The sequence below is a fragment of the Eschscholzia californica genome, unplaced genomic scaffold (assembly GCF_041429995.1).
Source record: "Eschscholzia californica isolate CP2 unplaced genomic scaffold, dmEscCali1.0.p SCAF_4, whole genome shotgun sequence".
NCBI classification, from domain to species: domain Eukaryota; kingdom Viridiplantae; phylum Streptophyta; class Magnoliopsida; order Ranunculales; family Papaveraceae; genus Eschscholzia; species Eschscholzia californica.
The window spans coordinates 35,751,342-35,775,588 of NW_028238461.1; the positions used below are offsets into that span (position 1 = coordinate 35,751,342).

Genomic DNA, 24,247 nt, shown 5'->3' on the forward strand with positions numbered 1-24,247 from the left:
AATTCTTCCCATGTAGTAATGGAATGAGGTTGTAAGGCATACAACCAAGATTTTGTTTTCTCTCTCCAAGAGAAAGGGAACAACCTAAGCCTCACTATTTCATCAGACATATTGGGAAATCTTATAGTCCCACAGATTTCTTCAAAATCCCTAACATGGTGGTAGGGATTTTCCTTCTCAACCCCACGAAAGAGTGGGGGCATTTGGATAATGCTCGACTTTAACTCGAAGTGAGCCGTGGAGTGGGGTAACTGTATGCATGATGGTTGACATGTTCTAGTAGGGTACATGTAATCCCTGAGTGTCATAGGTGGATTTCCATTCCTGGCTTGGTTTAGATTTTCACCCATAGTGTCACTCAAAGAGAGATTGGCTAGAAGATTACTTAGATGAGTTTCTTTACTAATGAAACGACCTCTCTTATCACGATATCTATCGGGCATAAACTAGAGCCCGATGACCAAGGATATTCTCAACAAAACTTTTTTTTTTTTCGAACCAAAGAATCACTACGAAGACCCTAGAGGAAAGCAAACACAATCAGTCCGACTCCACCAAACAACCTAAACAAAATCTAGACGACAGACGAGTTGGTCAAATTTACCTTAAAAATCTAGACAACTCCTATTTTGTAACAAAGCTTGAACTATAATGTTTATGAGAGTTACTGTTTCTCCCTTTCCTCACAAAAAGAGAAGAAATTAGGGGAAGAAGAAGATGAAGGTGATAATGGTGTAGTTGTTGCCCCTGTTTTATCCGTGAAGAGCTTCCAAAACCGAGATCTTCAAATCAGTTTCTCCTGGTTGTTTCTTATAGCCGAGAGAATATATCTCCCTCTCTCTCTAGAAAATATATCGGGCTCCTTCTATCTCTCTCTAAAATTACTCAATCAAATCTCCATTAGCCCTGCCTCCTCTTTCCATTTTTGAAAATATCCATCTCTCCTTCCATCTCTGTTCATTTGTTTCCAACTTTCTCTCTCTCTACGATTTCTCTTACTTAAAAAAAAGATATAGACGAGAGAGAGGAATAAAGAAAGAATTCTCCACTAATTTGGGCGCATAATCTTTGGGTTGTTAAGTGAGAAAGATTAAGTACATCGCAGGAGGATGAGGAGTTTTGCAACGCAGTTTCAGATGGTTCCATGTGCTTGGGAGTGATCACAACCGTTCGTTCTGTCTAGCGCGACTGAGAAGAGCCCGGTATACACCCTTGTTTCCCGAAATTGTCCCGTACCTTATCCGGACCATCAGATCTGCTCTACCGGTGCGCCACATGTCATCTGGCCGATTTGGTCAACAGACTTGGACCAAAACTTTGACCCAATCTATTTTCCTCATCCGGACTCCGATTTGACTTCCGTTTTCACCCACGGGTTCGTCTTGGACTCTACTTTTCACCCGGTCATCAATATTTTCCCAAATACCAGAATCCACAAATGACAATAGTACCCCTAACAGTTATTTCTCCTAATTTCATCTGTTTTTTCACCCTAAGCCCTGTAAAGACACCTGAGAAAGAAAACCAAACAAACCATCAGAGTAACCGCTCGAACTAGACTAACTAACCCGAGTTAAGAGATTCAGATGGGACATTTTCATGTCTCATCAAACATCCCCAAACTTAGATTTTGCTAGTCCTCGAGCAAAACAGAAAAATAAAATTAAACTCATTTCACCACTTTCGTAGGGAATCACGATTGCACTTAGCACGTGCAACAAGCCGTTAAACCTCTAGGTTACCCTAGAGGACGAGTGTTGTCTCGTGAGGGTTTGTAGTGAATATACCCACAAAATTCAAAAATCTCAAAAATGCAGAAGGGTCAAAATAGGATATGGACTAAAAATGTTTATCCGATAGCTTTTCGAAAGTTAATAGAAATGAAATCCAAGTCAACCAGACCATACAAATGCTAAAAATCCCTTCACTAGTAATCTAGACCCGAAGTGCACGTGACCATCCAATATGAGTATTATCTTGGTACTGAAAAGACAAGACCTCGATGACCGTCTCGATGCATTTCGCCTCGACTGTTGCCTCACTGGTCATACACTCAAAATTAAAGTCACTCAAAAATGGTTCACTCAATGTGCGAGTACGAGTATGAAGGAAAACTCAACACATTATAAAAGACAGACTAAATTTTTCGTAAACGACTAATCTCATAGAAAGGAAACAACCACTAATACGGAATGAGAAAGCTTACCAACTCTTATCACCTGATCTACTTTCTAACAATGCTTCCTAGAGGTCAATAGACACGATGGATGAACTCGAACTCCTGAGAACTCGACGTCTTCAAATCTTCAAGAACTACTTCAAGGGATTAACACTTAAACTAAACAAACACACTTTTTCTTTGATTTTTCTATTTCTTTCTTTTTTTCTCTTTTTTTTTTTTTTTTTTTTTTTATAAGACTCATAATACAAGCACTACTTTCTTGACATTATTCTTTTCTTGGTAATATTCTCTTCATTTTGCTTCATGCCTTATTCTCAGGGTTCTAAATGATGGATGAAGTTCCTATCTTCCTCTAGTTGACACTGCTCTCAAGTTTCTCAGACTACAAGAGAAAGGTTCGCTTCTTGATGACATCCCTAGTGGTTATAAAATGTGAACTCAAGAGATCACATGAGCTCTAATGAATATTGCGAGGTTGAGTAGCTCTTCACTCTACTCGGAATTAGCTCAGAAGAGATCACTCAAAACAACAAGAAAGGCTCAGAATCTCACATAGGTTAAGTCTCCACTAATGATCGATTAAGTTATCTCAGAAAAGTCTACTCTTCACCTATGGCTAGTGCACAGGCGACTTCAAGATTCGAAATTCATGGAAAAACCTTTAGCAAAAGGATAGTCCGACCAACTAGACTCTGTAACTATTAACAAGCAAAAACAAATAGATTCACATTTTCAGTCCAAAAATTAAAAAATTTTAAAAATTTTAAACCCTTTTGAATTTTTGAAATAAGGACTTAACAAAAATTTCAATCCCCTATCCCCAAACTTAAACCGAACATTGTCCTCAATGTTCTGAAGACTATGCGAAAAATATAATAGGGTGAAGGGAAAGATATTACCTGATTCAAACATCCTGTGCATGGGTTGCCTCAGAAAGCGCTAAGTTTAACGTCTTCAGCCAGACGATACAGATGTTTCAACAAACCTTAAGAAACAGTTCCAATGTTCCATAAACCAATAGGCGAAACATCTGAGGATCTACCCAAGACACGAAGTGATTAGTGAATAATAGTCCCACACTTTTATAAATATGCAGCCGTGCCTGTGAGACTACCGTGATCAGAGGGAAATCCCCAAACTTAGACGACAAAAAGGTCGTTAAGTTTGGCAATGGACTATAAGAACTATAATCCTGATAGAAAGGATTTATGTAGGACGGAGAACCTAAGTGAGAGATTTCATTAACTTCCAAACATGACCCTGAGAGACAAGATGTAAGGTGATCTAGAGGACTATCAAAGACACCTGGATTTAGACTAGAAGTTTCTAAAACATGTAAGTTGCGTTCTTCTAAAGGAATCACCCGGCCATCCGACTCTAAGTCCTCGAAAGTCGGTTTAGATAAACCTTCTATACTCTCTCTTATCCCAATGTAAGCAGGGTCCTTAAAGGCATCTAGATCTTCACCTAAGTCAAGTGAGCTAATGGTCTCATTCAACAAGTCAAGTAGCCATGACTCATCATCTTTGGTTGTGGAATGACTCTCAAGTTTATCCACATGAAAATGGGATGAAGGTGTCGATGTCGAAGATAACACAACCTCGACTTTTTGCTCCTCCAAAAGGGGCACAAAAGTGTCTTCAGAATTAACTATGGGCTCATACGATGGTAGTGGTGTCTCTAGGGTTGGCAAAGTACTCGACTCAGACACCAATAATGAGGTAGACTCCGATATGTTATCTAACTCATTAATAATAGCCTCCTCATCTAAGCTCAAAAGGGCTAATAGAATTTCTAAGGGATCTCTCGACTGAGTTGTTGGTAATCCATCTTGAACTAATAACTCTACCAAGTTCAACCCACTAAACTCATCTATGTCATCCGGATGGAGTCTCGCATTAAAAATATTCATATCCACTGTCATATTTCCAAATGACAATCTTAAAAGACCACTTCTACAGTATATGACAGCATTTGATGTAGCGAAAAATAAACTCACCAACTTTCATCAAAACATCCTCTACTATGCCACGTGGTCGCCTGACAGACCGATCTGCCAACTGAAGAACTACTGAAGTAGGTTTTATTTCTCCTAAACCTAATTGTAAGTACACAGAGTAAGGAAGAAGGTTGACACTGACACCTAGATCTAACAAAGCTCGCTCGATCTTATGGTCCCCTATAGTGCAAGGTAATGTAGGACTTCCTGGATCTTTGTACTTAGGTGGAAGGTTTTGCTGGATGATAGAACTCACTTGTTGAGTCAAGAAGACCTTCTTATGCACATTCATCTTACGCTTTCTAGTACATAGGTCCTTAAGGAACTTAGCGTAAGCTGGGATCTGTTTAATTGCATCTAGTAATGGAATATTAATGTTGACTTGTTTAAATATTTCCATTATCTCCTCAAACTGAGTTTTCTTCTTTGGTTCTACCAAAAGCTGAGGATATGGGGCTCTAGGAACATACGACTCAGGCACAATGGGTGGGACTTCAGACTCAGGAGTCTTCTCAGGCTCTTTACTAGGGACACTAGTTGGTAAGGTGGGTTGTTCAGAGTTTAGTTCACTATCTTCGGGAACTCCTACCTTATTGTCAATTACCCTACCACTTCTAAGGGTGGTTACTGCATTGCCTGATCCATCGACTGTTTACCCTTCGGGTTTGGTTCTGGTTGACTAGGAAACATACCCTGTTCTCTCTACCTAAGGGCTTCTCTAAGTTGACCTACCTCGATTCTTAAACTAATTACAGCCTGGTTGGTCTGTTGTACAGTCTGGTTGGTCTGTTGTATCGCCTGGTTGGTCTGTTGTGCAAACTCTATCTGGGTTTTAGCTAGTTGCTTCATGGTTTCCTCTAAAGACTCATTGTTTTGAGAAGGATATTGGGTACTAGATTGACCCTGATTTTGAGCATAAGGATTCCTAAGAGCATTAAACCCAGGAGGGTTCATTGAACTACTAACCTGATCCTGATTTTGACCCTTCGACCAAGAAAAATTGGGGTGATTTCTCCAATCCGGATTATAAGTGTTCGAATAAGGATCATATTTCTGACGGTTATCTTGCCTAGAGTTTAGATAAAGAGCATTAGCATGCTCTTTTTCGTCAGAAACAAAGAATAGGATACACTTATTCCCTGTATGAGATGGGTCTCCACAAACGGAGCACGGATAAGAGATGGATTTATTTCCAACACTCATGACCTGAGTGGGATCCTCCCTAACTGCTTTAGGCTGACCAAGCTCTAGGGCTTCTATCCTTCTCGTCATGGCGGCGAGTTTAAGTTCCGACTCGTCAACTCTATACATGCCACCTTTATTCGGAGTAGGATTTGCCCTAGTAGGAGGTCCTCTAGAAGTTTCCCATTGGGGGGATTTCTCAGCTATATCTTCTAGAAATGCCATGCAATCATCGACGGATTTATGAGTAAAACCGCCACCACAGAATGACTCTACCATGGATGTTGTGGGATAGTCTGGTCCATCATAAAGAATCTGGACTAGTCTGCTTTTTTCATAACCATGGTGTGGACACTGCAGTTCTAGTTCTTTAAATCTCTCAAGATATTTATAGAGAGACTCTCCTTCTTGTTGCACAAAATTGTTAAGACTTTGCCTTAAAGAGGTGGTTTTGTACTTGGGAAAGAATTTCAGAAGAAATAAACTGGTTAATTCTTCCCATGTAGTAATGGAATGAGGTTATAAGGCATACAACAAAGATTTTGCTTTCTCTCTCAAAGAGAAAGGGAACAACCTAAGCCTCACTATTTCATCAGACATATTGGGAAATCTTATAGTCCCACAGATTTCTTCAAAATCCCTAACATGGTGGTAGGGATTTTCGTTCTCAACCCCACGAAAGAGTGGGGGCATTTGGATAATGCTCGGCTTTAACTCGAAGTGAGCCGTGGAGTGGGGGTAACTGTATGCATGATGGTTGACATGTTCTAGTAGGGTTCATGTAATCCCTGAGTGTCATAGGTGGATTTCCATTCCTGGCTTGGTTTAGATTTTCACTCATAGTGTCACTCAAAGAGAGATTGGCTAGAAGATTACTTAGATGAGTTTCTTTACTAATGAAACGACCTCTCTTATCACGATATCTATCGCGCATAAACTAGAGCCCAATGACCAAGGATATTCTCAACAAAACTTTTTTTTTTTGAACCAAAGAATCACTACGAAGACCCTAGAGGAAAGCAAACACAATCAGTCTGACTCCACCAAACAACCTAAACAAAATCTAGACGACAGACGAGTTGGTCAGATTTACCTTAAAAATCTAGACAACTCCTATTTTGTAACAAAGCTTGAACTATAATGTTTATGAGAGTTAATCCGTCCAAGTACTACGGTCAAACAACCCTTGGAGACGACCAACGATAAACGTTTTGATAGCCGTCCAACCTGGTAACGTTTCCTCTTCTCGAGGCGACCTTATAAAGAGTTGAGTGAACTTTTCCTTTAGGAATGCCCAAATAAAAATCGAGTCCCTGAATTGTTTCAAAGATCCTATGAGCTCGAAACTTTAGGGGCTAATGTCTAAATCAGATTTTAGTTTTTAGGCGAGGTTTAGGATCGTGAATGGTGTTACCTATTTGGGCAAGAGAACGGTGATGAAATCCGTCTCCTATCTTTCAATTGGGTTATTGCCCTTACTAGAATGCTGATACTAAACAATTCGATCAAAGCAATTAGGCACACAAAACACCCAATTACCCACTGACAGGGGCTTCGTGGGTGATTAGAGAAATTACCTCCCGTTCAAGACGCGCGATGACCCTTGCAGATGACCCGGGCCACTCTCCCGTGAGTGTTTGAACCCGAGGCTTCGTTTTGGTTTTCTGTTACAATTTATAAAGCCCTCAAATTTAGGGTCAAAACTTTAAAACCAAAATAAAAACTAGAAAATATAAAAGTCTCTATCTCAACAAAAATAAAAAATACAAAAAATAAAGCTGTAAATTCTTCTTCTTGAGTTCCTCTCCTTGTTGCGCCTTTTCTTTTGCTCCTTTAGTGTTCTACACACCAAAAATGGAAAAGCAAGTCAAAGTGTCCAAAAATAAAAAGAGTTAATTCCTATTTGGCCCCCTACTTTGTGACCAGCTTCAAATATGACCCCCAAATTTCTATAAATTCAAATATGACCCCCTATTTTCACACAAATGCCATAACTACCCCTCCTATTAATGTATTTTCAAAATAAAATAAAAAAGAAAAACCTAAATTCCACCTTACTTTCCTCTCCACCACTCATCTCTCTCCACGTCACCTTTTTCTCCAACTCACCTCTCTCTCTCTCCACCCCACCATCATCTTCTCCAGCGAAAGTTTCCGGCGGAAAATTTTGGTGACCTTCAAACTTTAATTTTTTTTCTCTCATCTCTCTCTCTCTCTCTCTCTCTAAATCTGGTCTGTTGAAGGTGTAGCTTGTAATGGACATGGAAAAGTAGCTAATATTTCATTACAAGGAAAGGGTTTATCAGGGAAAATACCAGCAGCTGTATCTAGGTTAAAATGTTTGTCTGGTCTTTACTTACATTATAACTCTTTATCTGGTGATATACCCAAAGAGATCTCAAATCTTACTGAACTTTCTGATCTATATCTTAATGTTAACAATCTCTCTGGTATTATTCCACCTGAGATTGGAAATATGGCTGGTCTTCAAGGTTAGTTAGTTCTAAAGGTTATAACTTTTTTTTTTGTTTTTCAGTTTAATCTTTACATTTTTGGAGGTTCTTTGAATGTTTTGGGTTGTTTTCTTATCTGGGTTTTCATTAATTTGGGTAAAAATTGAAACTTTAAATTTGGAACTAATGAAAACTTAGGGTTTCAACTCATATCCATGTTTTACCAAGTAAAGGGTTATCAATCATGTTAACCAATCAACTCTTTGTTGAGCAGAAATGACTCTTTGATGTTAGAAGTGAGAGAAAAAGCTTCAACCTTTCTTATCATAAATAGGGTTTTTTGCTTGGTTTTTATGGGTAATCCCAAAGATTTGATCTTGCTAGCTCATTTTTATTAACTATTCATGGTTTGGAGTTAGGGTTTTTGTTCCTCATATTTTCCATTCTCAAGTAGTAGACATTAAATGCTTTGTTTTGGTTAACATTAATGATTGGGTTAATTCCGTTTTGGCCCCCGATTTGTGACCAACTGGCCGTTTTGGCCCCCAATTGTGTCCGGCAGTTCATTTTGGCCCCAAGGGCCAAATTTTTTACCAAATTATCCTCGGGGGCCAAAATAGAAATATTTCTGAAAAAATTAATAAACATACAAAAGCCACATCACCTATCTCTTTCTCCTCCACTTCACCTTATCTCTCCTCTACTTCACCTTATCTCTCCTTCATCACACCACCTCCTCTCCACCTCACCTTTCTTCTCCGGCGGATGGTGACCGGCCGGAATAAAAATTCCGGTCGGTCACCTTCAACATAAAAAAAAACAAAAAAAATTGTATCTCCTTCTTCTTTCTCTCTCCTCTTCTTCTTCTTTCTCTTTCTTCTTCTTCCTCTTTCTTCTCTTCTTCTTCTTCTTTCTTCTCTTCTTCTTTCTCTCTCTTCCTCTTCTTCTTCTCTCTCTTCCTCTCTCTCTACCTACTGTCCGGCGAAAGGGGGGATCCCCTTCGCCGGACAGTAGGTAGAGAGAGAGGAAGAGAGAGAAGAAGAAGAGGAAGAGAGAGAAAGAAGAAGAAGAGAAGAAAGAGAAAGAAGAAGAGAGAGAAAGAAGAAGAAGAGGAGAGAGAAAGAAGAAGAGAGAGAAAGGATTTTTTTTTGGTAAAGTTGGACGGTCGGAATAAAAAATTCCGACCGGCAAGTTTTCGCCGGAGAAGATGGGTGAGGTGGACAGAGGTGATGTTGTAATTGTTTGATGAGGTGGACAAGGAAAAAAAAAATAACAGAAATGCCATGGGGTTAGAATTGGTAGATTGAAAAAAATTTGGGGCCAATTAGAAATTTTTGGGGCCAAAACGAACTGCCGGACACAATTGGGGGCCAAAACGGCCAGTTGGTCACAAATCGGGGGCCAAAACGGAATTAACCCTTAATGATTCATCCAGAAAACCCCCACCTTTTCTCTTTCTATTTTCCTTCATGGAGAATGCTTGAATAAGTACTCTCAATAATGTTTTAGTGACTTATTCAATTACTTAGGGTTTTTGATTTGTTCAAACTTTAAACCTAATCTGAGTTAGTTTTTTGTTTTTGGTAGTTTTGCAGCTTTGTTATAACCAGTTAGAGAGAGAGAGAGAGATGAGAAAAAAAAAATTAAGCTTGAAGGTCGCCGGCCGGAAAATTTTCCGGCCGGCAACCTTCGCCGAAGAAGATGATGGTGAGGTGGAGAGAGAGAGAGGTAAGTTGGAGAAAAAGGTGACGTGGAGAGAGATGAGTGGTGGAGAGGAAAGTGAGGTGGAATTTAGGTTTTTCTTTTTTATTTTATTTGAAAATACATTAATAGGAGGGGTAGTTATGGCATTTGTATGAAAATAGGGGGCCATATTTGAATTTACAGAAATTTGGGGGCCATATTTGAAGCTGGTCACAAAGTAGGGGGCCAAATAGGAATTAACTCAAATAAAAACTTACCAAAAATAAAACTTTCCAAATATAGAAATAAGATAAGACAATTTCAAAATTAGTCCCCGGCAGCGGCGACAAAAACTTGATGGGCCTAGAAAATTTCCTAAATAGGTCACCACCCGCAAGTATACGGGTGTCAAGTAGTAAACCCGGTAAGACTGGAGTCGATCGGCGGAGACTAAGTCAAACTCACTCTTAAACCTAAAACTAACTTGGATTTTTTTTCGATTTTGATTTTCTTGCAATTTAAATAACAAAGACAAATAATAATGGTAAGTGAATTGATGGGAGAAGTAGCCTAGGGTTCAGAATCCATTCTAATCATGCATAGACCTCGACTTAAATTTTATAGCTTTTATGAATCAAAATACTAAGTTCTTATCACCTCTAACTATTACCTATCAACTAGCAAGTATCCACCATTAAAGAACCTAACCTAAACATGGTGGATCAAGCTTCAAGAAGCATAGGTAATGAAAGACAAGTCACGATTCAATGATCGACTAACAACTAAGAAGTATAAATCATTAAAGGTGTCACTCTAAATATGATAAATCAACTCAAGAATATTAATCGATGAATAAATCATGAACAAAGTTTGAAAGAAATCAATACATGAAGCATTTAATCTATCAAAATAATTGTCTAAAAAAAATATGCATAATCAGAACTTCATCAAAATCCTAGACTAAAGAAAAATTAGCTACTCATGAGATAAGAGATAAATATTTAAAAATATATAAGTAAGAGAGTAAAGAAACTTAATTTTCCTTCTGATTGCAACCAAACAGACCCTAAGGGATGTATTTTCCTTCTGTTTTTACGATTTTCCAAGAAAACAGACCAAACAGAGCCTTAAGGAAAACGATTTTCTCGTCTTCTTGGAAAATATTTCTCTGTGGAAAAATTATTTTCCCATTGTTTTTCTCGTCTTCCCCAACTCTTTTTCTTTCTCTAACTTTCTGTTTCCTTCTTTATCTCTTCATGTAATCTCTCTCTCTCTCTCTTTAATCTCTTTCTCTCTCACAAAAAAAAAAGAATACAAAGATGAATAGCATAAAAGTTTACTCAAATCCGAGTGATGGTTGAAGATGATGAACAGTACATTTTTTCTCTCTCTCTACAGAACTTTCTCTCTCCCTCTTTCTAGCTCTTTGAGTCTAATCTTCTCACTATCTCTCTCTCTCTCTGTTTCTCCCTTTCTCTCACAAAAAGAGAAGAAATTAGGGGAAGAAGAAGATGAAGGTGATAATGGTGTAGTTATTGTCCTTGTTTTATCCGTGAAGAGCTTCCAAAACCGAGATCTTCAAATCAGTTCCTCTTGGTTGTTTCTTATAGCCGAGAGAATATATATCTCTCCCTCTCTAGAAAATATATCGGGCTCCTTCCATCTCTCTCTAAAATTACTCAATCAAATCTCCATTAGCCCTGCCTCCTCTTTCCATTTTTGAAAATATCCATCTCTCCTTCCATCTCTGTTCATTTGTTTCCAACTTTCTCTCTCTCTCTCTACGGTTTCTCTTACTTAAAAAAAAGATATAGACGAGAGAGAGGAATAAAGAAAGAATTCTCCACTAATTTGGGCGCATAATCTTTGGGTTGTTAAATGAGAAAGATCAAGTATACATCGCAGGAGGATGAGGAGTTTTGCAACGCAGTTTCAGATGGTTCCATGTGCTCGGGAGTGATCACAACCGTTCGTTCTGTCTAGCGCGACCGAGAAGAGCCCGGTATACACCTTTGTTTCCCGAAATTGTCCCGTACCTTATCCGGACCATCAGATCTGCTCCACCGGTGCGCCACATGTCATCTGGCCGATTTGGTCAACAGACTTGGACCAAAACTTTGACCCAATCTATTTTCCTCATCCGGACTCCGATTTGACTTCCGTTTTCACCCACGGGTTCGTCTTGGACTCTACTTTTCACCCGGTCATCAATATTTTCCCAAATACCAGAATCCACAAATGACAATAGTACCCCTAATAGTTATTTCTCCTAATTTCATCTATTTTTTCACACTAAGCCCTGTAAAGACACCTGAGAAAGAAAACAAACAAATCATCAGAGTAACCGCTCGAACTAGACTAACTAACCCGAGTTAAGAGATTCAGATGGGACATTTTCATGTCTCATCATTAGTCAACGTGTATAAAGTTACATTTCTCTGTTTAAGTTATATAGAGGTACATTTCTTTGTTTACGTTACAGTTAGTGGAAAATTTACTACAGGGGCTAACTTACTCGTGTTGGTTCTCACATCAGTTTATCTGAAAATACTTTCATAAACTTATAAAATGTATATGTACTACTCTGACTACATTTACCTGTCTTATTGACTTTACATAATTCATCAACACATATGTGAATCAAGTTAATCTAAATCTAGCATAATACATATTTGTCAGAATCATTCATGACCATCTCAATATGTTCTCAAGTTTATTTCGTAAGATTGGGTTATATGAAGGTAACCATAGTCAACCAAATGTCTTTACCATTTCTCCATTTTGACAAACCACCATTGTAACTTTAACTACATATAATTAATGAAACCCATTTAATTATGTGCGCCACTATTTACATTTCTTTTCTTTATCACGCTGGTAGTAGCAAAATTCTGTTGCATTATTCACAGGATCGCCTCTGCCGCTTACATCTCAACCAACTACTTCACTACTAAACCAAGGTAATTCATCTTTATTTCTGTACATTTCTGTCAAAATTCATCCCGTCAATCTAAATATAATTTCAACTGCCTGTGAATACTCTTTTCATCTTCATTGTTGTGTATGATCTCATGAACATCCATTTAATACATAAATAACATACTATGAATTTATCTCAAAATATTCCTTCTACTAGAGACATGCCCATTAGGAATCTTACTCCATATCAACTAAAATGAAACACTAAAGCTAGAGTGGCATCGAAGAGTGCCCTAGAGGATCAGGAAAAGTATTTTCATTTGATACTCTTGGTTCTGAAGGGGGTGAAATTCGTGTAACATGTTTTACTGATGTAGCTGAACAATTCTATAGTTAGATTGAATATGGAAGAGTATATTTAATTTCTATGGAAGGTTAAAATCATCCTCGAAGAACTTCAATCATCTTCCATGATTATGAGATATATCTACAAACCAATTCAACAATTAAGCAATCCATGGAGGATGATACCACCACACCAAAGCAACAATTTCGTTTCCGACCCATAGCTGAATTTGGAAGCATGAATAATAACTCTTCGGTGGAGTTTCTTAATGTGGCTTTATCTATATCGGTCACAAGAACTATATTGAAGAAAGACGGAACAGAAACATTAAGAAGAACTATATTGTTAAAAGATATGTGTACTAATAATGTGGGAGTGACCTTATGGGGGGCATTCTGCTCGGTGGAGGTCAAAAAATCCAAGATAAGGAAATAGTGGGAACCCCTCCCTCCACCAAATAATGATAGATACAGACATTCCGGAGGCTCACACCTTAAACTCTTGGTTTGAGGGAACGGAAAATAAAACCACATCCATCTCGATTTTTAACCAACCTTCTGGAGCTGATAACACAATGTGTAAGGTTATATCTTAGATTAGAGAGGAGAGCCCTGGAAAATTTGGAGCCCCTGACTGGGTAACGATTGTCGCTATAATTACATATTTCGAAACTGAAAACTTTGCATACCCTGTTTATCCTCTAATGGTTGGGAATTGTCCTTGCCAAAAGAAAGTTATGAAGGATGATGAGGGCATATGGCATTGCAATAGGTCCGATCAAGTAGTACCTCAATGTGAGTACAAATATATTTTACAGTTACAGGTATAAGACTCCACAAACACTACATATGTAACAATATTATAGGAATCTGGTGAAGAAATATTGGGCATTACAACAACAAAGTTGTATCACTTGAAAGATGAATATGATAAAAAATTCTGAGAGACCATAAGGAAGGTTGTCTTCACACAATTTATCTTCAAGTTAAGAGTAAAAGAAGAAAATTACCATGATGAACAACATGTGAAGTCAATAGTGTGAAGGCAGAACTAATAAATTTCACATCGTCGAAGGTTCTTTTGGATTCAATGTCTAACAACTTAGAATGAATGACCTCTTCAAGTTGACTATAGTTTAGAGTTGCTTTTTATTCAGTATCACATCAATTAACATTGCTTGTTTCATTTTTATGTCAGTTTTTCCATAACGTACTGTATTTAGTTGTGATTAATTTCACAATATATTTGCACTATAGTCTTATATATATATGACTAACAAGAAATGTAGTCAAATTTATCATCTTATCGTTCAATTTTCTTTTTGTGTTATGATGATTGTTGTTTTCCTTATGAATTATGTGTACTCAATGGTTTCCTGATTTTCAATTTTCCTAATGCATAGACTATGAATTTCATAATTTGAAATGACTAAACATATAACCATTCTTTTTGTTATGAAGATTATTGTTTTTCTTATGTCTACTCAATAGTTTCCTAATTTTCAATTTTCCTAATGCATGGACTATGAATTACATAATTTGAATTGACTGCACATATAAGCACAAATTATGTGTTTGATAAAATGTGTAAATGAACTTATAGGTTAAAACATATGGATTAAAAACATTAGGCGCATAAGTTGTAAGAGAAATGCTATATAGAGCGACACTTGAAAAGCGGACGTATAAGAAACCAGCACGTGGCATTCCAAAAACTCAATCACGTGATTTTTGCTACAACACTTCTGATATTCTCATTAGAGTTCGCGGTTATACCGTGTTTTTAGTTTGAGTCCCTCCAAGAAACTGATCTTGATCGCTGAAAGGATCAACGGTCCAGATCATGACTTCCCACCCCCAAAAACTGAAACACGCCCTCTCCCTCTGCGAAAGTTGTCGTCTCCATCTCCTTTTGCATTTTCTTCAACAGGTTAGATTCTTCCTTACTTGTATTGGTAGATGTTTTCCCTTCTGAAATCAAAATCAATAGTTTCTTTTTTGTTACTTCAAATTCTATATCTAGGGTTTTAGTTTCAGCAGCTTATATCGGATGAATTGAATTCCTCCGTAGAAATCCTGTTAGGGTTTTACATTTGGATACCATTTCATACCATTTCTCAGAAACAAAAATTAATTATTCCATCTAGGATTAATGGTTTGAATATGTGGAAGTTTACCAAGGTTTTGGTAAGTAGTCATTATGGTATGTTCTTCCTTTCTAGATCAAAATCCTCAAATCCTGAGTCTTGACAAAAAAAGAATAGGATTCATATTTTTTCTGCTGGTCTTCCTATTCCATGTTGAGTTTAGTTTTTTTTATTCAAACTTTTATTGTTTTGAATCTATCTCAATTTGTTGGTGGATTGTTTTTCTTGATCTCGTAGCCAGAGTGATTCTTTGTTTTCATTTTCTTTTAGTTTGAGTACCCATTCTTCTTGTTCTTCTCGTAATAACCCAAAAAAAGCACTTTTTAGATTGAAAAATATCGCCTTGAGAATGATATCTTCTTGAGTTGCAGAAATGTATTGATGGTGTTTTGTAATGATATTTGAGTGCTTCCTGAAGATAAAGGATTTGGAGAAAAGTCCATTAATGTTCTGCAACTTTTTAGACTCAAATGCCACAAGATAAAAAAGAACAGCTGAAAATCTACACTGAAATACCAATATTAATTTTCATATCCACTGATGGTACTTGCTTATGATTAGTTCATTTGGCGAGTTTAATTGTTCTGTTCTTCGTTTATGTTTGTTACATACTTATTTTTTCTACGATTTCTTATGAGTACTTGCTTATGATACTTTTCCAGAGATTCCATGTCATTGTGGTGGTGGGAACATGGTTTTGAAACTATCCTGATCCGTGGACAATCCTGAGCTTATGTATTATAAGTGTCCTTTGGTTAGGGATAAAAATCCGTCTTACTTCATTTGGGTTGACTCAAGAAATTCAACTTCTTTTTTTATTCGAAGAGCGACGAGAGTGGTGAACGAAGAAGTTGGAACATCTAAGTCGTCGAAGTTGAAGAATTATTAAGAAACATTCTTTTTACGTTACAAATTTTAGTTGTTATTGTATTAGTGTATGTTTACCGTTCATGGTGGAGATTAGACTTAGAAGAATTATTGCATGTCTCGTGGAATACTTTAGGAAGTTAATGAAATTTGAATTGTTACTTATGAATGTGGACTGTGACTTGTTTATGTGAATGAATTGTGAAATGTGAATAGAGTAATGAAAACACATTAAATTCTCACCTCAAAACAACTTCACCAAATTAGAGTTGATTTTGGCTTGAAAATCAATGAATCTTCAAAGGGCAAACTTTACCAACAATTTAGTGTCAAATGTTTTGAAATTGATGAATTTTTGGTGAAAAAAAAGCTTAAAATCAAAGTTCGTTTTTCTAGAGAGAGATACCAGAATGGGTTGAAAAATCTCGATTTTGGGGTTAAATTCGATCTTGGGCCCGACCTAAGAATTGGGGGTGAGAATGTTGTTATAATCTGGACCCTTGAAAAGATCAACGGTTCAGATCATATTATGGACGGAGGGACTCAAACTCAAACACGGTATAACCGTGGACTCAAGTGTGAAAACCAAAAATGTTGTAGCACAAATCACGTGATTGAGTTTTTGGAATGCCACGTGTTGATTTCTTATACGGTTGCTTTTTCGTTTGCTTTTCAAGTGTCGCTCTATATAGCATTTCTCAATTTGTAAGCCTATTTATTATAAAATTGATAATTAAATGACATCTTTTGATTTATCCTATCAATTTCTTGGTTTAAACATATGTCTCATCTTGTGCATCGATTACAAAATACATAAGCTCAAATGGTTGAACGTTTATGCAAAATGTGTGTCACTAAATCAAATTGTTTAACATTGTCCAGTTGACTCGTTATCTTTTAAATATATTATGGGATTATATAAATGTTCTGCATCTACTTATTCTTAGTTATTTTCTAGAATTTTAGGTGTTTTAAAGTAGAAATTATATGTTTACAAAATTTAATTGTCTTTGTGATTAGTCAAATTCTTCTCATATATGTGATCAACTGCATGTTATCAGCTAAACAGTTTTATTCTTCAAGAAGTATTTCACGTTTCTCATGATACCACGATGGAAATTGTTGCTCAAAAGATCACTACAACACATTCAACTGTAATTTTTTGCCTCTGTTGTTCTCTAACTGTTGTCCTTTACCCACTTTTATTGATCAAGCGCTGCAACTAGCTTCACCAATTGTTGCGTCGTGTACATTTTATCCTTTTGATGATCTCAACTCACTCATGTTCTTGCGATCTAATATAAAGTGACAACATTATTGGACTAAATTTCTTTTTAACATTTTTCCCATCTTTTATTACTTTACTCCCCAAAGTAAGTGTTGGATCTGTATCCTTTTCTGAAAAATATTAGATAACTACTTGGCTATGGGTAAAAGGCCAATATTTCAAGTCCACAGCTTCAACACATAACCAACATCCATACTAGAGCTGTAAACGGTAGCTTATCGGAGCAGATATAGGCATATCCGTATCTGATAAGCTATTCGAAATCCGATATCTGATAATTTTCTGACATATATTACATATCAATATCCGAATCCGAAAATATTAATGGATATCAGATAACATCTGATATTCAAAACTAAAAGGAATATTTATATTTTAAGTTTAAGTTTTTAACCATTAGATCTAAATAATAAATCTCAACCAATCATTTTTATATATCATTAATAAAATTTATATTTTTACTATATTTATTTATTACTTATTGGATGCGGATATTTATCGGATCAGTTATTGGTATATCTGTATCTGATAAGGACTATCTGAATCCGATATCCGAAATTTCAGATTTTTGTAAAAAAATTTAATACGGATACGGATCAGAAGTAGAATGTTCGGATATACATTGACAGGCTACTTCATACTCTATAAATCTAAAAATAGGGATGTGGTTTAGGTTGGTCCTTTGGGGAAACAAATTTTTTTTCAAGGAAGTCGTGAGTCTTGTCAAATTATCAAAATAAACAATTTCTTTTCTTCTTTCTCATCTCTTCGCATCTTCGACCATCAGTTCCGACAATTACCTCCCGCCTCCAACTCCATCATTTCCCCCTTCTCTAGGATCTCTCTCTCTCTCTCTCTCTCTCTCTTTCGCTTTCTCTCTCTCCCTCTATATATATATATCTGATCTCTCTGCCTCTCTTTCAGACTGAAACCCATGAAGTTTCAGTTCGTAGAAATCTAGGGTTTCCATCTGAGAGAGAGAGAGGGGGAGAAAGAATCGAGAAAGAAGGAAAGATCTAAGAGAAAAAGAGAGATTGGTCGGAGGTGGCCGGATGAGAAGAGAGGGAGCTGAAAAAAAGATATACTAAAGGTCGTTGGCAGTGAAAGTTTGCCAGAAGCGAAAATAATGGTGGAGTTTCGGGAGAAATAAAAGACATATCGGAACATGTACATGTAGATGTATGCTCGACACGGGAAGTCAGGCCGCGTGAGCTATCTCGACGGTGTTAGTCAAAAGAGATCTACCGCGCCCTTGGGCGCGGTGGGAACCTAGAGGGTGTTTGATTTTCGCACTTATTAAGTGAAATCACTTAATAAGTGCGGGCCGGCAATTTTAGTCCGTTTGTTTTTTCACTTAATAAGTGAATATCACTTGTAAGTGGGGTCAAAGTAAGTGCAAAAAAGTAAGCTCCAACTTGGAGCTTATTTTTTTGCACTTACTTTCTAAGTGCTAAAAAAGTCATTTCTATCCCTACCGAATATAATAATGACCAATGTAATTATAACTAAAAAGAAAATCTTAAACAAATGATAAGTAAAAAAAATCTTTTTATGACTTTATCAATGACCCTTTTCCTTCTTCACTCATCCTTCACCTAAGCTTTTCTCTTAGATTTTTTTCACATCTCTTCATAATCACGGAACCGCCCAAACTCCATGATGCAACGTAAGTTCTTTCTCCTTCATAGTTTTTAATTACTTGAGGTTAATATTTTCAACATAAAACATTCATAAATCGTAATTATCTTGTATCCAAACTCGCGAGCATAATGAATTAGTATGAAATGTTAATATGTAAATACTTTAAGGTCAAAATAGACAATTTCTCATTTTCATGACATTTAAAATTAATATAAAAACAAAAATCAAGCACTTAGAAGTTATAGAAAACAAACGCGATATCACTTACAAGCGATGATATCACTTACTAAGTGAATATGACTTAGTAAGTGGTAGCACTTGTAAGTGCTAAAAAATCAAACACCCTCCTAGTGGCAATAGAGAGATGAGCCATCTCTCAGCTCCTTGTAACAATTTTAACAAATAAAAAAGCTGCTCTTGCAACAAAAAACAAAGAGCTGCTTATAAAAATATCGATGGCCACGACAGTCGGAGGTGGAGCTAGTGGTGGTGGTGGTGGGCAAGCAGGAAGTAGCAGCGCCGCTACCACTTCTGATGAAAACTCGTCCTCTTTCCATTTCCCCACTGATCTCATCTCCGCTCAAGATCGTAAAGACGAAGCTCTCCAAGGTAACTTTCTTCATTATGTTTTTCCTTCCTTTCTTCTGCTAGGGTTTTTCTTACAAACATCATGTCCTCATTTGTGATTGAACTGTGCATTTTCTGTTCTCTTTCCGTTTAATTAAGTGATGGGGGTCATGAGTTATGTTCCTTTTGTTTGTTCTCAATGATTGGGCTTTGTTTTCTTAATCATCACATCACTTGAAAAACTTAGAATTTGTTGGTGAAATTCATTATGTTGCAGCTTTGAAAGCTGATTTGATGGCTGATCTAAGTAAGGTGGTTAAGTCAATGGATGAAGATAACTGGAAATTCGCTGGACCTCGCTCTCAAATTCATCGAATTTCAAGACCAGGTAAAATCTATTACTCCTCTTCTTTGGAGTTGTAGTTAAATTCTTTCAAAATTCAAGTTTATGGTTTGGAACTACACCAATGCTGACAACAATTTTTACAAATTTCACCTAACCTCAAAACCATATAAGAGCATCACAAATCTTCTTTAAGTTGTTCAAAATAAGAAATGTAGCCACCAAGAGTAAAAGGGGTGTCACTTTTTCGTTCGCCTCTTACAACTAAGAAAAAGTCCTCGTGGGTGCTTCATTGACCAAATCGGAGAAGGAAAGCAGTGAAATAGCATTATGGGTTTGTTTAATATCATCTCTTTGTGCCATAGATGAAATGTCAAGAAACACTATCATGTCCCTTTTTTTCTTCTAAATCCTGTTTAAAAAAAGACATGAATTGCCACGACGAATACTAGAATCAAGAAGCTCAATAGAGATAAGGACACCATCCAAGATTTGACGCCCGACCACAGAAGCTCCTTGAAGAGGAGAGATCAAATCATTGAGAACTTTTGCCCATTTATTGGCTAGAACTTTAGTCACCATCTAGTAAGGGATTTCAAGAGAGTGCCTGAGGTGCCTTTCTTGGGAATGAAAACCCTAAAGGGCTCAACGAAATACAAAGCGTTCGTTTCGCAAAATTTCCCACCATATGCATGAATTCCAACTTAATGATGCCCTAACAAACCACAAAGAAATTAATGGGAAAACCATCGTTGCCCAATACTTTACCTTTACCAAGACCTTTGATAGCTTTGAAAACCTCTACTTCACTACAAGTACCTTCCAAGACCTCGACTGAATCACTCTTAAGAATAGGTATCATCTCATCGATTGTCGGTCTCCAAGATTCATTTTCAATGTAAATTGTAGAGTAATGCCTCATTATCTCATCTCTAACATCCTCTTCATCAACCAACCTTTTACGGTCGTCTACAATATTGGCAAGAGATTTGACCCTCTTGCAACATTAAATGAACCGGTGAACAAAAAAACCCGAATTCTGATCACCTGCCTCCGACCAACGAACTCAACTTTTGTCTAGGTCAGTAAGTCTAACATCTTAAAGTTGAAGAAGAGAACCCCTGTATCACATTCTTGCACCTGTCGAGGTCAGTAGTCTAACTTTTGTCTAGGTCAGAGATAAGATGGGATCTGAGAACTTTTTCCTCCGTCGAGAGGCAAGTCTGATCTTCTTTCACCTGTATCACATTCAAGGGTGGGGCTAGGTGCAGGAGGCCCTGGTTGTAGTCAGGGGCAGAATCATTTAGCTATTAAAGTTGAGACAAAATTATTGTCCCAACTTAGCTCAGCCAAAGTGGTTCCAAGCTTGGCCAACCGCCGAAAGAGTCACTAGTTCTAATCCCTCCATGTGACTTTTGTTTGTGAGTTTCATATTTTGGGATAACTTTGTTTGAGATCTAATTTTGCTCTGACTTTCATCTTTGGCTCTTGATTCTGTCCGAGTTTTACATTTGTCCCTTTACTTTGCCCTCTATTTTTTATTTTTCTCATTAGTTTCATTTCTGGCTCTTTACTTTTTAAGCTAGCACACCCTAACTCAAATTCCTGGCTCCACCCTTGATCACATTAATTTCTTGAAAGAGCTCACTGAGCAGAGTATTAAACAACTGCAACTTTTCTCTAGACCAAACTTTAAGCGTGGCTTCAACATGGAGTTTATGCCACACATTAGCCACTTTATTTTTTCAAGGGACCCACTTCCCCCAATCAAAGCCTAATATTAGGAAGGAAATCCTACACCAACATCCAAACATCCTCAAGTCTGAAAGGTGGGTGTCGCCTATGGGTGAATTATCTATTTATCTGCATCGACTTAGAGCATCCTAATGGTTCACTCTAAAAAGACTAGATCCTAGAGAGTATTGCCATTGGTTTTGTTGTATATGCCGCTCCAACACAGGTGTAGTCCACTACTCAACATGTCACCCCTTAGCATCGTCTTGCAACTAATGGATTCTGAACTTTTAATTGACTACTTTCGAATCGTTTTCTCTCCTTATTGTAGAAATGGTACACGTTTTAGTAAATTAGGATTTGGCGTCCATAAGTTTTATAATTAATTGAATAAGAGAGTAGCGGACTGTTTTGTAGTCCCATTTGCAGCGCCCGTCTACCATTTTGGTGGGGTTGAACACTCAACTGTTCAATTACTATTCAGCTCTTGTAAATGTATTTCTACCTACGAAAGAAAAGAAAACCTAAATTTGACAATGTTATTTGTAAGATTCAGCTACTCTATGTAGTGCTAGTTTTCCTTGTTATACCATTCAACTCAGAATTTTAATTAGCTATCGTATTTTGGAGTTAATTTGCAATTTTGCTAATTGTGGGAGTTTCTTCTTTCAGGTGGTCTTCTACACAAGCAAGCAGAAAGTATAAATAGGTGGAACTTTAGTTAGCTATAGTGATGAAGTAAGATTTTTGTCACTCCCCATTACAATCAGGACGATTCTGAGTTATTGTTTCGTATGTATCATTCAACCATTCCTGTTTCAGTGTTTTCCTTAAAAGTCCTCAGCCACCAGAGGAAGTAAGAATTCGCTTGAACTACTTATTATCATATACATCCAAATTCTTGATTTTTTTAGATCATAGCTAAACTCTCTAAGATGAAATTTGATAGTTTCTTGTTCACATGTCTCGGGAAAAGATTCTTATTAGCCTCAAACTAGTCAAATACTAATAAACTTGTACATTTGATCATGAAATATCTCGATTCAAGTGTCCTTACATTGATAACCGCCCTAATAGAACTACCACAAACATAAGCAAAACATGTCGGACCAAAAATTTCGTACTTGCAATCCAGGTAGGCTATCGACCAATAATCTGAACACTTTCAACCGTCTAATAGTCTTCGAACTCTTTGTGAGCTAGCGACAACAGTGTTTGAGGATCTCGCCCGGAATAGAAGGATAAATCACAGTGGTTTCGATCTCATTCAACATGTCAATCCCCTCCCATAGAAGGAAAAGTCACAGTGGTTTCGATCTCATTCAACATGTCAACCCCTGCCGTAGAAGGAAAAGTCACAGTGGTTTCGATCTCATTCAACATGTCAATCCCCTCCCATAGAAGGAAAAGTCACAGTGGTTTCGATCTCATTCAACATGTCAATCCCCTCCCGCAGAAGGAAAAGTCACAGTGGTTTCGATCTCATTCGACATGTCAATCCCCCCCCATAGCAATACGCCAATGCTCTAAGAATTTAATTTTGACTGTTATAAAATATTTATTTTGGTTTATTCCATAATTTACTTTAAATTGAGCCCTCCTAAAGAGAGAAAAGACAGGGAAAGAGAAGAATCTAAGACTTGAATTTAAATCAAAATTTTCGGCCAGAACCAACAAAAAATATGGCAACAAAATCTCATCTTCTTCTATGACAAGATTTCTTTGAAAACTACCTAAAGAGCTAAGAGAAATCTACTTCCATGATTATATATGATTCAAGGTAAATCTATAACAACATTTTTTTTGAAAACTAACTAAAGAAGCCTTGAAATCCTAACACATCAAGATAAAAGTTGAAAGAATGACTTTAAAATTTTTTGGAGGAAGAGATGGAGGGAAGGACCAATCTGTAAATTTCTAAATACCTAATAAATTGTGATAAAATCAAACTCTCTGTAAATAGCAAAAAGTGTATCTACAAATAGCCAACCCTTTAAATAGCTCTGTAAATAGCATCGACCAAAAATTATATACATTTTGGATGGTACTTACGTGGTTACTTTATTGTTGCTATTTTTTACAAATTACATACTTTTTGACTTATTTTTTCATAAAACGTTGTCCAGTACAAATGTCACTTCTACATGACCAGGACGATTTACCAAACAAAGTAGTCAGGTTTTTGACAACCTAAGGCAACTCCAATTTTGGGAACCATCTTTTTCAATTAAATCATACGTGCGTCGTGCGCGAGACTTTGATTTTAATTTTTAATTATAAATCAGTAGTTCTAGATATAAAACTTAAATTTGATATTATTTTAGAGAAGGATTTTAAAAAGATGAAAGAAAAATTATTTAAAAAGAAGAATTTAAAACAATAAGAATTTCAAAAATATTAGTTTAAAATCATTTTTTTTAAATAACAAAAATACAAAATGAGGTGATCTCCTAATGTGACGGTCGGGACTCCCGAACAGTCACATATTGGGGTTGGGAGCCCCTCAGCCCTCCCCAGCCCCCACGGGGAGCCTAACCCTTGGGCTCTTCGGTTGGAGGGGGTGGCAGTTGGACTCCTAAAGTTGAATTTGGGAGCCAAACCCAGCCACCTTGGAGTTGCTCTAAACGAGCTCGACAAAAAACAAATTATAAATCAGTTCTTAAGAAAAAGGAAAAAACAACTCGTTCCTAATAGTTTTTTCTATGCACATTTGTTGTACCTTATTTGATATAGATCATTCCGAAAAAAAAAACTCAATCCTCATTAAATATCATGAACGTAATCTTCATAATGTCTTTTGGTACTTGGCGATTTAGTATTCTAAATCTGGCGTACTAAAATCCTCGAATATGAATAGTTCAAGTGGTTAAAATTTGAGGTTTTATGGAGAGATTTAA

The 24,247-nt window shown here is 36.9% G+C and overlaps 1 protein-coding gene across 1 annotated transcript; it reads left to right on the forward strand.

Moving 5' to 3' along the window:
- The first annotated feature begins 19,031 nt into the window (after positions 1-19,031).
- Positions 19,032-22,263, forward strand: SAMBA (valine-tRNA ligase). Its single transcript, XM_086636722.1, has 3 exons — positions 19,032-19,315; positions 19,551-19,661; positions 22,023-22,263. The coding sequence occupies exons 1-3, from the start codon at positions 19,162-19,164 to the stop codon at positions 22,073-22,075; spliced, it is 318 nt and encodes a 105-aa protein (XP_086492848.1). The 5' UTR covers positions 19,032-19,161; the 3' UTR covers positions 22,076-22,263.
- The last annotated feature ends 1,984 nt before the right edge of the window (positions 22,264-24,247 follow it).

What these genes read in the sequence shown, in the direction of transcription:
- SAMBA (XM_086636722.1), top strand. Translation starts at nt 19,162, where the DNA reads ATGGCCACGACAGTCGGAGGTGGAGCTAGTGGTGGTGGTGGTGGGCAA. An exon ending in TAAAGACGAAGCTCTCCAAG is followed by an intron (nt 19,316 to 19,550) that starts GTAACTTTCTTC and finishes ATTATGTTGCAG; the next exon opens with CTTTGAAAGCTGATTTGATG. An exon ending in TCATCGAATTTCAAGACCAG is followed by an intron (nt 19,662 to 22,022) that starts GTAAAATCTATT and finishes TTCTTCTTTCAG; the next exon opens with GTGGTCTTCTACACAAGCAA.